Source organism: Genypterus blacodes, unplaced genomic scaffold, assembly GCF_046128005.1.
Source record: "Genypterus blacodes isolate CSIRO-AG114 ecotype Tasmania unplaced genomic scaffold, CSIRO-AGI_Gbla_v1 ptg000028l_1, whole genome shotgun sequence".
Lineage (NCBI taxonomy): Eukaryota > Metazoa > Chordata > Actinopteri > Ophidiiformes > Ophidiidae > Genypterus > Genypterus blacodes.
Genome location: NW_027466841.1, coordinates 2,300,360 through 2,316,734, shown reverse-complemented (window position 1 = coordinate 2,316,734; position 16,375 = coordinate 2,300,360). Strand labels below are relative to the sequence as shown.

Here is a 16,375-nt window from a genome sequence, read left to right as displayed (position 1 = left end):
GGCATCAGTGCAGGCAGGCAACATTCTTGTTTTTGAGCTGTGATGGCTGTGTGAGATTGTTTTCTTAGACTTAAATGGACTCATCATCTATCTAAATGCTACACTAAATCCCTACTCCTAGCAGTATTTAAACTCTTCATGCAGTGACACCAAGGTATGTGTGTGTTTTGTCCTATTTTTAATGATTCTGTTTGAAGTGTAAGATATTCATGACAAATGCACTTTAAATATAATTTGATTTGATTTGACTTTGATTTATTTGCATAAATCCAATTGTCTTCATTGTCATTACTGTTTCTTGTTGATTGGATATCCTCTGTGACAAATTCCATAGACTAAACGATTGTCATGGTTATCTATCAGCATCTAAATATCCTCGCCCTCCCCTACGGAGAGACCACCTAATGATACACACACAAAGTTCAACTGATCCTGCAGGAATGGTGATGCTATTTTCCAAAGGAGTTGATTGGCCATTAAAATCAATCAGTTTGTTTTTTTTTTAGATATACTGCCAACAAAGAGACAAACAAGTGGACTGACAGATACACACATGATCTCCTCGGCAGGTCATAATGTAATCAGTCACAGATGTGTGTATACAGAGTTGTGTGTGATTGGCTGATTTGTGTCATCGTTGTCTCTGGGTGATTTAATTGGCGACACACTCGTTGGTCCCTCCTCCTGTGGATGACGCGTCACACAGATCGGAGCTTCTGAGCTTCTCGGCTCCTACTAACGGGCTAAAATTCATTCCCTCTCTGCTGCCTGCTCCGTCTCCAGATCCCCGGTAAGTCTCCGCCACACGCTCGCTCCTGTGACGCCGCTGTGCGTCCTCAGCGGGCAGCAGCAAGGATTTAAAGCCGTGTTGTGTGTGTGTGTCATGTGTGTTCATCACATGATAAATGCGTGGGGGAAGGACCGCAGGCTGCTGCAGGGTTCAGACGTCAGGAAAAACAGCTTGAGTAATCGGTTGAGATGGCCGTGGAGGTGCGTGCGATCAGCTGCGTGAGCATGTACAGGCCAGTCAGATCCAGCAGAAACCAGTTGTCCAGTTGAGGACAACTGGTTTCTGAAAAATGGCTCTGAGAACAGCAGCTGCGACTCTGCTGCTGTTATCTTAAAGCTCCACACCAACAAACAAACTCGCATAAACAAACGGAGCTCGCTGCAGTTTGGAAAGCTTCCGTATTTACAACGAGCTCCAACCGCTCTGCGCTTTACCTGCATTTCATCAAACATTATGAGCTTAACTCTCCGCAGAAGCAATGCATGCATTTGGTTTTATCATAGACAAAATCCAGGTGTTTTTCTTTTGAAAAGGACACATTTCCCCATCGTCTCCTCAATCATCTAAGTACATATGACGATACGTCATCTAGTTTCAAACACCATCTGTTCCTCATTTTGCTCCTAAGGCACCACGATATACAATAAGGAATGTAACCAGATGTAACATGTCAACAGCCTCTCATAGACATCAGGTCCCTGTGCTGTGAAACAGATGTCTTCAATCTCATTCTATCCACAGCTGATTATGTTGAACATAACCTGTGTGATCAGTTATGTGTCAAATAATACGGATTGATGGTAAAGATCAATCTGCAGTAAATCTGTAGAATATCATCCAAGTGAAAACGGGAGCAGTGAGTTGGTTTCCAATTCATCCTTTGTTTGACTTCATCCAAATTTTAATGATATCTGAAATACGATGGGGTTACCACAACCGCTCACCTGTACAGGTACTCGCCCCTGTGTTGTCTGTGAGCCAGCGGCATCGCTCGCTCCTCCTTTCCCTCCTTCAAGGCACCTCCTGCCAAATTGACAGTTGAGTGGCTTCTGCAGATTTTCAAATGGACAATCCCCCTTCTTCCATGTTTCGTCAATTAAAGACCCATGACATCTCGGAGGGGCTCGAGCTAGAACCAGCGTCTTGGTACTAGACCTGCTGCCCACCACTTAGCTCTGCCACTGGGTTGGGTGATGCTGCCTCTGTGTCATTGCTCCAGTATAGCAGACTTGGGGTCATCCAGTGTCTAAATACATGGACAGTCTACTCTGTCACTGTTATGATGACAAGCGATAAAGCGGCATGGTAGCGTTCTACACAACCCTATAAACCCATTTTGCAGTTTCCATTAACTAAAATATGGCTCCTACATCTGTAATGATTCTATACTCTGACGTGTATCACTTGTCACTTGTGTCTATAGAAATATCAGCTGTTAAAAGCTTAATCACATGTTTCTTTCTATGTTCTTAGTCTTTCTGTCCCCAGATTCTGAGCAGTGCTGGCTGCAGATTCCTGATGGAATCCCATTTTTGTTTGTTGTGCATTTTCCACACCCACTTTTCCTGCCTGAACTGCCAAACGTCTTGAATGCGTGCGCAGATGAGATCAATGATGTAATGGTCCAATTGCAAACAAGGTCTAAATGGATCTTAGTCATTAATCTCTCAGTTTGGTTCAGACCTGCTACCACCAAGAAGGTTAACACACTTCTTGGAGATTTTACTGGCTGGCAGATGTTATTGTCATTTTATTCTAACACACACAATCAGTTCCAGTTGAATATCCTGTTTGATCACTGCTTGATAATGCCAGTTATGTTTGATAAGCTATCAGCGGCTCCTGCTTCAACAATGCAAACTGGGGTGCTGTCACTCAAGCCAAGCAGTTTGGAGATAAACTCACACGCCTGTGGTTCAGACACACTTGCAGACTGAGAGACGCCGTGTGTTTGCCTTCTTCGTAAATATTCCAGAGAATCAGATCATTTGATACAATCTAACCAATCAATAATTGCACTGTACACTCAGCCTGAATGGCTGCGCTGTACTGTAGCGACGGCGTTGTGATCTAATGCAATCCTCAGGCAATGTTATGCAGAACTATAAAGGGAAATATATTTATTGTATATCATATAACTGCTCTCTGAAACACAGTACCATCAAACACAAACAGGAGGCTGACACCGTGTCAACTACCAATACTACATCTTTACGCACGAAGGAGCAAACCAGTCTGTTCTCTGTGACTCATCACAGTAATATGGAGTGAGTGAGTCAATCTGGACCTTTTCTGGAGAGGACATGACTGGACTTGCTGGATCTCTGGAATTTAATGGCATTTCTACACTTGCATATTTTGTTCCAGTTCAAATGAGTTGGGCTTCCTTTCTCATGTTGTTTTGGATTATTTGGGTCGGTGTGAAGATAACAGTCACTGTACAAACTTGCAGAGACCGGTTTGAAGAGGTCATCTCTGACCTTTGGAGCAGTGAACTGCAGGGCAACAAATATGTATTAAGGGTTGCACATAGTTACCTTTTGAATTATCATAGCAAACCAACAACAGGGTGGGAAAGGTTGGTAAACATATCAAGCTTCTTTGTCCTCATATGATAGCAGCATGTCTTCTTTACATCACCTGAAGAAATATGGTTTCCCACATGTCATTTAATCAAAATCAGCTTCCAAATGATCAAAACGATAGTATATACTACTACTACAGTATAATAAAATGCCTTGTTGATGCCAGAGGTCAGGGGAGAATGGCTAGACTGGTTCGAGATGATAGAAAGGCAACAGTAACTCCAATAACCACTCGTTACAACCAAGGTACGCAGAAGACGTCTCTGAACGTACAACACGTCAAACCATGAAGCAGATGGGCTAAAGCAGCAGAAGACCACACCAGGTGCCACTCCTGTCAGCTAAGAACAGGAAACTGAGGCTCCAATTTGGATTTATGCAAACATTTCTACTATGTTTGAACTATAATACAGGCGCCTTAGCATTAGCACTCCCTGTATGGAAATGTTTTCAAATTAACTGTGGCCAACACGTGATGATGCAGCAACACAAACGTACACACACTTTTCATGTGATTTCATGATTTCAGAGAGACAGATACCTGAGTGACAGCAGTAGCAATAGACTGCTGAGGGGAAAACGGCATGCAGAGCTCTACTTTTATTAACCTTTGGCCTGCTTTAGACGGAGAGCAAATGTGCAAACAGGAGGCTAAGCATTAGCAGCTGGGATATATAGAATAGAGCTCATTATAAAGATGAAACACTCCAAATAAATACTGTAAATGTGGTGTAAAAAGATTTAAGAATGAGATGCTGTGTAGTAATTCGAGACTCGACAGGCTCAAGCAAAACTAGCTAGGAACCTGAATGTAAGAGATCTTTGACCAGTATGGCTGCGGTTCATCCGACTTCTAGAATAAGATCTGAAAATCTGATGAATATCTATAACGAACACAATCAATACTATATAATTGTAATGCTGTGCAACACTGGAGGAGCTGACATGTTCATTGTACAATGGCTCACTGGTTTGGTTGCCTTGAAAATGGATGCAGATAAGTGTGCTCCGACACGCACTGGGTTTATTCTGTACACTCTTGAATACTCACAACACGGGAATGCAATGTGAGCATGTTCATTTCATCTAGAGTGACATTTCAACCAATGAGAGCGGCTCGCCAGTGGCTCTGCCAGGAGATCAGATCTCTAAATTTCAATATCGCAGCAGTCACTTAAGGGTACATCAATCATTTACTTCTCATGGGCAAGTAGATGACACACTAAATAAATGGATGTGGACTTTGTGTTATTTGAAGCGTTGGTTCTTTGTGTTAGTTTATCCTGGTTCAGACTCCATCTCTCCTCCTCCCATCACTTTCCTCAGACCCCCTCCTCCCTGAGGGCAGGGGTGCGCAGTCTTGTGTAACACTCATTCACTGAACCAGTTTTATCCTGTGTGTGTGTGTGTGTGTGTGTGTGTGTGTGTGTGTGTGTGTGTGTGTGTGTGTGTGTGTGTGTGTGTGTGTGTGTGTGTGTGTGTGGAGGGGGGGGTCTGGATTTTTCCTGTTTATGCTGCCAGTGTTATATAAGACTTTGGAATGAAAGAGGCAATCTGCTGTGCACTGTTGTTCATTCAGTTCCTTTAGTACAATGAATTAAATGAATTAAAAACCTTTTTGCATATCACTACTATACTTCTATTCTATTCTTCTACATTATTTCCTGCTTACCTAAAGCAGCAGCCCCTTCCCTCCTGACACACTGACGCGCAGAGCGAACGCTTTACCAAAACCCCAATTCAATTTCCCATGTATAATAACCCATAACATTATCAGCTGTAAAATATGCATTATATAACTGGATGACGTATTTCTCTCTGCAGGACGGCAAACGCTGTATAACTGTTTGGAAATCTCAATACTTTTCATTCAGTGTGCTACGACGCTGATACCATTGTCAATTTTACATGAAGGGAAGAAGGCACACACACAACACACTGATTCAATTCCTAAATTGAATCGCTCATATCCAATAAGCTTCATGAAAATCAGGTTTCAAGTAATCCTGCACACAAACGTGTCATCTGCATAAATTTAGAGCTCCTTTTAAATAATATTTAAATACAAACAATACACAGTAAATGAATGATGAAATTAAATCTTTATAAAAGCGGTAATAACTGGTTATTTTTTCCTGTGATTTGAAATTGCAAGTCCATGCATTCAGACCTCACACAGCTGCCACATCACTAAACTGCTTGGAATCCATGTGAAGTTTATTTATGTTCAAAATTATGGACACATTGTTTGCTAAATAATATTCATATGAATTAAAAACATGCATACTCGTGTCCCGTGTTGATATTTATTCTCAACCACGACACTCCCTATGTTGGTTGGCTAATATAACTGGAAATATAACTATTCAACTTTGAATGCTCTTCTAAACCCTCCACCAGGCTCGCCACAGACACCTTAGCCTCCTTATTCACTGATAAATCATCCGCCTCCAGTAAAGTATACTCTGAGCCTTACCAACTCAGGTCAAGTTCAGGTCACTCCACTAATACTGGCATGGTCAAAGCTGACATCTGTTTAGAAACACAGGTGCACCCAATTAAGCAGGGACGTAGGGATGTATAACGGTCCAGAAAATAAAGAAGAACCAGCAAGTTCATAAAGATTTCAACTCGTGGGAGGAACGTAGGACAGAAATTCCTATGTTTCTTGGCATGTATTTTTTGTGAAGTGTCATATTTGTGAGAGTAATGAGCTTCAACTTGCCTCCACTGTAACAAGTACTTTAATCTTGCAATACCTGGAGAAAATGTGAAAAAGGTGGCTGAAAGACTGAAGTCTGAAGGCCTGAAAAATGTTTGAATTGTTTCTCTGCCTGAAAGTATAAAGTTGAATGGCCTGAAGGGTTGGCGTGTGTTTGTGTGTGTCTGTGAGGTGAGGTGAGGAGAGGGAAGTAAAGTAAGCCACTGTTGCTTCCTTTTCTCTTTCAGTTCCTCTCTGCTTCTTCACGTGCTTGTCATGGCATCATCATTGCTCAGGCGGCAGCTTGGTCTCTCCGTGCAGAGAAACTTACGACTCAGCATTCCAGGTAAAGCTTCATTTTGTCCTTTCATCAATTTCTATATTAACCTTCATTGATTGTTTGTGAGGTAGCTTTACAGAATCAGATTAGTTTTAGGTCTGCACAAACTGTAGGGTCTATTGAACACAATGTCTTAACTGAATCAGATTTGTTGGACTTAAATCTGGAGATGAAATGTAAACTAAAAATGCTAGAAACTACTACTGGAGATTTCTTGTAGAAAATGCACTGGGATTGCAAACGCTGACATTTTTGCCGAATGCTGAACAAGTGCCTGAACCATTGAAGTGTGAAGGTCTGAAATATGCGAAACTGCTTTCTGTACCTGGAATCGAACCAAGAACCCTCCGATTCCAACACATAATGCTGAACAGTTTGATGATTGAATGGTGTATGTAGGTTGATATAAAACCGGGAGATGTTGAGTGGCAAAAAGCTTATGGTAGTAAAAATGAATAAACGCAACAGAAGAACAATACCTGTGATTGCCTGTGGCAGACTGAATCACGCCTACTTAACCTGTTCAAATGTCTGTTCGCATGCAATCATGAGTCATGAGAGTTAGGGCAGCCGTTATGCAACTATGTTAAATGTAAATCTGAGGTAAGTGCCTGGACAAAGGTTCTTTCTTAGAGTCTTACAGTAACATAATAGATGGTTCGATTGACAGTTACTGCCACTGCTGACTCTTGTGCATTACTATTTTTACATACTTACTTACACATAGATATAGACAGCCTTGCACATATCCATATGATAGTTATGGTTGTTATGGTTAGGGGTTCTGTTGCTTGAACTCACAACCCGGCCATATTTGCACAAAACTAATTTATTCAAACCAACTCCTGTCATGTTTATATGGAGGAGATATGATATAACGTATCCAATGATGCTAACCAAATATTTGCAGCAAACGCTCTAACATGACTCACAGAGTACATTCCAAACTACATGCTTTGTTTACATTACATTACATTACATTACAATCATTTTGGCAGACGCTTTTATCCAAAGCGACTTACATTACATTATATTACCACCCTTCGCAGAGGGGGGAGCAATTGAGGGTTCGGTGCCTTGCTCAGGGGCACCTCGGCAGAGACTCGAACCGGCAACCCTCCGGTTCTTAAGCGGAAGCTCTAACCACTCGACTACTGCCTCCCCACTCGACTACTGCCTCCCCTGTTTACATGAACTATCACTTGAGTTTTCTTTCCTGTGTCCTTGCTGTGATGATCTTTCTAAACCAATTCACAATATCATGTAGCAGCCAGCATCTTAATAGCTAATAATAAACGACATGAAGACTGAAGGCAGAAATAAAAATGGACCTCCAGTTCTGTAGGATTATCAGCATTTTGAGCTGATAAAAGTGTTTTCTCTGCCCCAGTATAGCTTTAATCACGTCAAAGTGTGTGAACATGTCTGTGTCTCAAGGTGGGGGCTTTAGTCTCCTGCTGTGAAGCTGCAGCAGGTCAACTGAAGGTCTGAAATAATGAAGAATGAGTTATTGAATTGTTTTTCAGGCTGCCGATATGTCAGCAAGGCTGCACCCAGGGCTCAGCAGGAGTTTGAGTACGATGGACCCTGCATGAAAACACAAGTCCCTGGGCCAAGATCACAGGTATGCACACACACACACACACACACACACACACACACACACACACACACACACACACACACACACACACACACACACACACACACACACACACACACACACACACACACTGTGCTGTATATTTTCTTGATTATTTACTTTTTCTTTCTATGTTTAGGAGCTGACAAAGCAGCTGGGAGATATCCAGGTACACTGAAAGGCGTGTTGTGTGTGTGTGTGTGCGTGCTTGCACAGATGTCTTGTGTGAAGTATAAGTGTGCGTGTGTGTATGTGTTATTGTTTGTTATTGCTTGTCTGCAGCAACATCTAGCACCATGACTCCCTGAAACAGTCAGAAATAGCATAGAATATTATGTAAATATATAATATAAGGCATATAGTGTGATTAAAATAACATTTTCTATTTATAACCACAGAAAGAGCCGACTCGACTAATTTTTCAGACATAATGTTTTGAATGCAGAATCGTTTTGGCTCTTTGGGCATCATCTAAGGGACATCACATGAAATAACATATCTAATTTCACATGAAATCTTTCACAAAATGTTTTTGTTCATTTGGTCCCTTAATGCAATACGTGTGGTTCCTCAGAATGTGGGAGCAATCAACTTCTTTTGTAACTACGAGGACAGCAGAGGGAACTACCTGGTGGATGTAGATGGTAACCGCATGTTGGATATCTACACTCAGATCTCATCCATCCCCATTGGTGAGTAACAAACCATCCTGACAGCCGGCATGGATTTGCCTTCACGATTTAAACTGGGAGAAAATTCTTAAGTGTGAGTCATCTTAACTCCTTGTTGGCATCAGTGGCCATGTTTTTATTCCAGTTCTGCACAAAACATAAACCTGTTAATCTCCTCTTCAAAATGTTCCACTCGTCTGTGAATCTGTCACACCCGACATGGAAAAGAAACCATATGGGGGAATTCATACCAAACGCATCACGCTAAATATTTCACATCATGCTAAATATGTGCCACGATAAATTTAGCTCATTCATAAACATTCAGTTTAACATTCAAAATAGAGTGTGTTTTTTTTTAACACAGCGTTAACTGTTAAAATTATCTGCTGTCTTTGGAGATAATAACGTTTACCTTGACCTTGGCCTTGACCATGACATTGTTGTAAGGGAATAATAGTTGACCAGCATATTATACCAATAAAGATCTGAATGTTAAAGAGTTGCCAAGAGACCTAGAATCACCAGAATGCTAAAGAGATGAGCTCAAAACCTGCCAAGTGATTAATCACCAGATTTCATGCTGCTGTATTTTACTCTTGTTAATAATATTCAGACTAAAGCAGGTCTGTATTTTTGTGGATGATGTGTTTTTATGAATAGCTCCGCCAACATGCAAATGATGTCATAACAAGAGTCATGCTTTCAAGACAAAACACTTCATAGAGCAACTGACAGGCATTTATGAATGAGAGAACATTGCTTTTGTGATGCAGACATTCCCTTAACCTCCAGCGTGTTCCCCAGGTGGGACTGATAAAGGTGTGTCTTATCTTAAGATACTCACTGTGCAAAGTCTGTTTCTGTTACAGTTTTATTTGTAGTTGATCATAAAATACCACAAAATCCCCCTCAAGCAAGCATAAAAACATTTTAACCTTTTGCATTTTTAGCCATTACCCATTTTTCAATTCACAACTTCAAGGTCATTTAAAACCTGCTCTTCTCTAATCACTTATAGTTGTGTGGGAGCATAAACATTTTAAAATGGATCCCAGGCATATAAACCACGACTGAGTAATACTTTGGAGAAAGTCTTAAGTTTTCAGTGGATTCATTCTGTGGTGTGTTTGAGGGTAGTTCAGGTCTGCCTTAAAGTCAGAGCTTTTGTGTGTTTTTACTGAACTTTGCATTCACTAAGACCCTCTTGGTTAGAGACTTCATTCCACACTGAGAGGGCCTCCCTACTTCCGGGGAGGTGGGCCTCCTGGTTTTGAGGAGCTCTGGCTTCATGTGCTCATTTGAATGCAAGCCATATAAACTGAATGTTAAAGTTATTTCACACACCGCACTTAGAATGCAGATCATGCAGGCTTATTGTTGGAGCAGTTAAATGATTCTTGCCGGGGGAAAATTTCAGCCCTAGTTTTCTAATTTAAAGTATTAAACTGAGGACACTTTACACACAAGTGCTTTGGATAAAAGCGCAATATAAGTCCAGTCTGTTTACCATCTACATATTTGCACTCAGGGTACTGATTGTTGAAGCCTGTGAATCTCTGCTGACTGATATTATTCCCTCTGGCTCTGCCCCTCTCAGGCTACAATCACCCTGCTCTTCTCAAAGTGATGACTGATCCCAGCAATCTGGTAAGATCACTTCAGAGAAGAAGTTTGTTTGCTTGCTTTTATGAATGTTAACACCAGTGACATCATTTTGGGCATACAACTGGTTAATGGTTATAATTGACATGTGTGTGTAATGATGTAATGTACATTAATGTGAGGGAGGAGCTTCACATCCTGATCACAAAAGTACGTGTGTCTTTTTCTTTTTCTGTCAAACTAATGTTGTTTATTTGTGGGTGTTTTCTGTGTATTTTGTCTACCTTTAGAGTACATTTGTCAACCGCCCAGCACTTGGAATCCTTCCTCCGGAGAACTTTCCAGACAAACTGAATGAAACTCTGCTCTCAGTTAGTAACACATACCAACACATACATCCCATGTTTAGCGAGTACCTGACACAATGAGGGACTTATTTAGTTGTAATGTGCTCTTGATCATGCCTCCTCATCCTCTGTGCTCTTCTCTCCTCCTTCCAGGTGGCCCCCAGTGGAATGAGTCGTGTTCAGACGATGGCCTGTGGGTCTTGCTCCAATGAAAATGCTTACAAAGCCATTTTCATCTGGTACAGGGTAGGCATTCTCTAAGCTTAACATGGATGAAGCTACTGCAGTGGCCCGTCACCTTAATACATTGATTCATTACCTGCAAAATAAATCCATGTCCAAGGCTCCGTTTATGCTACCACATTCAATTCAATTCAACTTTATTTGTAGCGCCAAATCACAGCAAACATTCTCCCAGGGCACGTTTTTAAACATGTATATTCACTGTTCAGAATATTGGATAAAGGCAAGACATTGGAATGGAACAATGTCATTTCCTGTAATTATAGCCTAATTATTTACAAATCTAGACTTTATTTCAAATGGACTGTTAGATGATGTCTCTTTTGAAAAGGTTTCCTTTGCACTCTCGCCATTAGTAATAAAGCTGACGACAGTATACATAATAAAGAAATACATTGTGCTTTATCAGAATCATTTTTGAAACATGCAGAGACTGAACGTGTTTAAATCACTGAGGCAGTCAGCAACCCGTGTTTGTTTGTTTTGATTAGCCTGATATGAGGATAGTATAATAACTAAACGTGTGTGTGGCTTCTGTTTGGTTTGATTGCAGAACAAAGAGCGAGGCAACAGCCCAGCATCTGAAGAAGAGCTCACCTCCTGTATGGTAAACCAGGTGAGGAAGACCACAGGACAGTTGACTTGTTTCATGTACCTCAGAAACATCACTTGCACATGCCTGCTTATTGGCTGTGAGCTCTTTAATGCAGTAATATTCAAATGGCCTAGTTGATCCTTGTGTTGATCTTATAGCTTCATCTCTCTCTCTCTCTCTCTCTCTCTCTCTCTCTCTCTCTCTCTCTCTCTCTCTCTCTCTCTCTCACTCTCTCACTCTCTCACTCTCACTCTCACCCCCTCAGGCTCCAGGATGTCCAGACCTCAGTATTTTGTCTTTCATGGGTGCGTTCCATGGAAGAACCCTGGGTGAGTTTCACGATGATGTGATGAGTTTGGAACCTTTGCGTTGTGACACTGATCCGGGTGGAATGTTGTCAAGTTTGAATCGATTGCTGGCTGCTCCGACCTCTCATATTTCCTCTATCCCCTCTTATCTGACCTGTGTTTTCCGCCGTGTACAGACTACAGAGTGTGGGAAAACAAAGGCTGAATTCTGCCTCAGTCATCCTCAGTTCATCGTATTGTTTAGGCTAGCGCTACCTTAGGAAGTGCAACCGTGTAGGATCTAAATATTAAGACAATCTCACACTCACTACTGAAACGCTTTTACGTTCACTATTGAAACACTCGCACTCAAGACAAATCTGTATAATGTTTTATACATGAGGTTTCAAAGGTTGTGTGAGAGCGTCTCAATATTTAAATCCTACACAGCCCCTCATAGCTTAGTCTTAATCTTAGTACCTGTCTAAAATGAAAGTGGTTGTGCGGAACCAAGTAAAATAAGAAAGGAGTTGTTTTTAGCATGAGCAGAAAAAATACAACAGCAATTATTTCATCTACCTTTTCCTGTCTCAGTTTCGATGCAGTCTTCAACATGAACGCTACCACCATATGTGAAAGATTGAAAGAAATGCTTGAATTGATTGAAACACTTTTGGTGTTGATGAATATCTGCCACAGGGTTATCAGTAATGTGATCCCAACCATCAACAGGAACTACCATTTATATGATAGCCAGAATGATTGATATCTGTGGCGTTGCAGATACATGGTTAACACAACGCTCCCGCCTCGTTAAGGTTGCCTGGCAACAACACACTCCAAAGTGATTCACAAGCTGGATGTGCCGTCGTTTGATTGGCCGATTGCCCCATTCCCAAGACTGCAGTACCCACTTGAAGAGTTTACAAGGGAGAATGCCCAGGAGGAGGCTCGCTGTCTGGAAGAGGTAGTGTGTGTGTGTGTGTGTGTGTGTGTGTGTGTGTGTGTGTGTGTGTGTGTGTGGTAATTACTACATTCGATGTTGTACATATATGTGTGTGTGTGTGTGTTTCTAAACATGTTTGTGCATGTGTGTGTTTATCTCCAGGTGGAGGATCTGATCGTTAAGTGGAGGCAGAAGGGAATGCCTGTGGCTGGGATTGTGATTGAACCAATCCAGGCGGAAGGTGGAGATAACCACGCCTCCGCAGACTTTTTCAAGCAATTACGCAACATTTCTCGCAAGGTACTTTAGTCCGTGGGAACAAGATATTACTATTTCTATTTAAGTATAAACTCCTCCCGAGTCCGTGTCTTGTTCCCCTGACCTCAGCCGCCTGAACAGTTTGTGTCCTTGGTGGCTCGTATCTCTTTTCTCTGCCCGTGGTGCGACTGTCTTCATCAACTTCTGGTTGTGTTCCAGCATGGCTGTGCTTTCCACGTGGATGAAGTCCAGACTGGTGGAGGAACCACAGGGAAGTTTTGGGCCCATCAACACTGGGGCATGGACGATCCTGCTGACATCGTCTCCTTCAGTAAGAAGCTCCTGACTGGAGGCTACTACCACAAGCTCGAACTGCAGGCCGATAAGGTTTGTTTGTTTCTTAGTGACTGTGTGTTTTCTCTTAATGGATTTGGATGAAAGCTATATTTAGAGGTGTGTTGTCGGATTTCACTTTCAGGCGTACCGTATCTTCAACACTTGGATGGGTGACCCCTCAAAGAACTTGTTCCTAGCTGAAGTTCTCAATGTGATCCGAAGAGAGAGCCTCATGGAGGAGGTGAACCGCTCTGGGAAAGCCTTGTTAAATGGCTTATATGACCTACAGGTAATATGAAAGTGTGTCAGATGACTCGTTTTTATTTTCGAAATGTCTGTGTTGCATTCAGCCTTTACTATCTTAGTGTGGAAGAAGCTTGGAAGTGTATCTTGTAGTTGGATAGTCTCCATCCTAAACAGTTAGTTAGTTTGGAACACCAGTACTGTGATTGTGTCCTACCCGTATGTTTATGTCCTGTCCCGTTGTCGTGTTTACAGACTCGTTACCCGGGCATTCTGAGCCGAGCACGAGGACAGGGAACGTTCTGCGCTATCGACATCTGTGATGATGACACACGCAACAGCATCCTGACCAAGGCCAGAGACAAGGGTAAGAAATGTACTGGGTATACTTTGGCACACAATATCCATGTTATAATGAAATGGTAACGTCTTGCATGACCACAGTCAAGATGCCGGTTCAAAACAGTAATCATGTCTCTTGCTGACAGGTGCCCTCCTGGGAGGTTGTGGTGACCGATCGATTCGTTTCCGCCCTGCTCTGGTTTTCAAGGAGTATCATGTCCACATCTTACTTAACATCTTTAATGACGTGCTGGCCATGCATAAATAAACTGACCGGAAGGAAACCCTTCAGAAAGGATGTCAACCGGATGAGGACATTTCTAGAAAGGGTCCAGGGGCCAATAAGCAGTATATTTACACATCATTATCACACTTCATAAATTTAAAGTTTGTCCCCTCTGCCAAAACAGCAATAGCTCATCCTCTCCTCTCCCAGATGTTTAATTTTCTGGAACGAGGCAGAAGATGGAACCGGTTAGACAACACTGATGCACACACCCATCGTCTGACATATGACCTACGATGTCACAAACAGCTGCTTAAAGGAGCAGGAACAGAAACAGAGATTTTGTTTCTGTTTTACTGAGAGGTTAAATGAAGTAGGTTTGTGATAAGGTCAGGGCACGGTAGTAATGTCAGAAAGGATGAGCAGGAGACACAAAATGTTCTGTTCAAAGGGGATCCCTGCCACTAGGCTGTGCCATAAACACATATATCAACATGTTGGACAGTCATCCTTACACAAACACTTGTGTTAGTTGTTTATAGAAAGTGCAGCTGTGATGCAAGTCCATCTGAAATGTCCTTATGATCTTAGCAAAAATGATAACGTTTAGCCTGGGATAATGTGAATTTTTAATGGGCCAGGAAAATATTTTGGATAATTTTGTTCCTGCATGTTAATTCATTGTATTAATATTTTTCAGTAATCTTTCCTGAACTTCAGTCAAAAAATCTTCTGAACAAGAGCTTCATACCTGTAGCACATATTTCATATATTCATATATTCACATATTTTCTTTGAATTTGTGATGCAAAAAGAAAAAAAGAAAAGAGCAGGTCAGAAAATATAATATGTAGAATAGTTTCATACTGGCCATTTGGGGCGCCTGATCTTGAGTTGGATCATCCAAACAGATCCATTCACCGGAAATAGTTTACTATTTGAAACGTCAACTTTAAAAGCACATTCAATGAAATCCCTCAACATGTTAAGCATCCTTCAGGAGAGCAGCTTTATTCTGAAAATAGTGTCCAATTGTGTCACACAAGTTTGGAAATGAGACCATACGGCCTAGTCAGAATGTGTTTATAAATTCACAAGCAGTGTTAACAAACTGATTACCTTTCAATTGGTAACCTTACTGATTACAAATAGAGATATGTATAAATATTTCTTTACATCCAAGCTGATGTGATGTTATTTGTTAATTCGGGTTGGCCTAATGAAAATCATTTATATGTTCTTTCAATAGAGATGCAATGTGGGGGTAGTTTTAGCGCTGTTATGGTTATGATGGTGCCTGTCTCCTTGTAGGGTTGTCCGTTTTAATGACTGTTTGCACTGTTAATGTGATTTTAAAGAAGGTGATTATCGATATAATTGTTTTAGTTAAGTTAACTGATGTATAAAGCATCCTCTGTGCAGTAAATATATATGTTTTCATTTACTTGATGTTTTATTTCAACATGTTGAAATGATGATGCATTATGTCCTGTTGTTTGTGTTTGTTAAGTGCTTATGTCCCCTTCAGTCATTCCTGCCAAAAAATGTAATGTAAACCAATAGGAAAGCATCACACAGTCCCCATTGACTTACAGTGCTGTCATTGGTGTGGGTTTCCTCCTGGTGCTCAGGTTCCCTCCCAACATCAAAAACATGCATGTTGGGTTTCTCCTTAGACTTAGAATTGGTGTTGCTCCCTGGGCGTTGCACCGTGGCTGCACACTGCTCATGGGCCCTTGCATGTTGGGTTAAATGCAGAGGATAGATGTCACTTCAGTTGTGACTGCATGTGACAGGATTCTTTCATACTTACTATTTAGATATGTGTGGTGTTTCTAGGCCTATTCAGCAGGTTTCATGTATAACAAGGGGAAAGGTTATTAAGAATACCTAACCTAGGTCTGAACCACGATCTCGGCTGATTTTAGACAATGAAAGCAGATATGAAACGGGGCCAGCTGACTCTGAATACAGAGGTAGATCTGAATCAGAGCGCAAGACTCAGCGCAAGCTGAGTCTGAACACTAGAGGACAGCTGCTCCAACACCAATCTAGTCTGAATGCAAAGGCATATTTGATGAAGAACGAACTGAGGCTGAGTAGAGAAGCAGATTCGGTACAGGACCAGGTGATATAAAAACATATATGGTCAAGAAACACACCTTATTCTGAATAAAAAAAGCAGATATGACTGAGGACTGTTGGATTGTGAAAGCAG

General features: G+C 41.5%; 1 protein-coding gene across 2 annotated transcripts; it reads left to right on the top strand.

Moving 5' to 3' along the window:
* The first annotated feature begins 31 nt into the window (after window positions 1–31).
* On the top strand, window positions 32–16,316 carry abat (4-aminobutyrate aminotransferase). Of its 2 annotated transcripts, none has more exons than XM_076144094.1 (16): window positions 32–154; window positions 6,325–6,422; window positions 7,943–8,040; window positions 8,198–8,227; window positions 8,633–8,750; window positions 10,330–10,379; window positions 10,625–10,705; window positions 10,835–10,927; window positions 11,478–11,540; window positions 11,785–11,848; window positions 12,625–12,773; window positions 12,915–13,052; window positions 13,230–13,397; window positions 13,489–13,635; window positions 13,845–13,956; window positions 14,078–16,316. In XM_076144094.1, exons 2-16 carry the CDS (start codon window positions 6,353–6,355, stop codon window positions 14,197–14,199), a joined length of 1,503 nt encoding a protein of 500 aa, XP_076000209.1. In that variant the 5' UTR covers window positions 32–154; window positions 6,325–6,352; the 3' UTR covers window positions 14,200–16,316. The 2 variants fall into 2 exon arrangements, with proteins under 2 accessions (XP_076000209.1, XP_076000210.1); XM_076144095.1 differs by lacking the exon at window positions 32–154 and adding an exon at window positions 674–790.
* The last annotated feature ends 59 nt before the right edge of the window (window positions 16,317–16,375 follow it).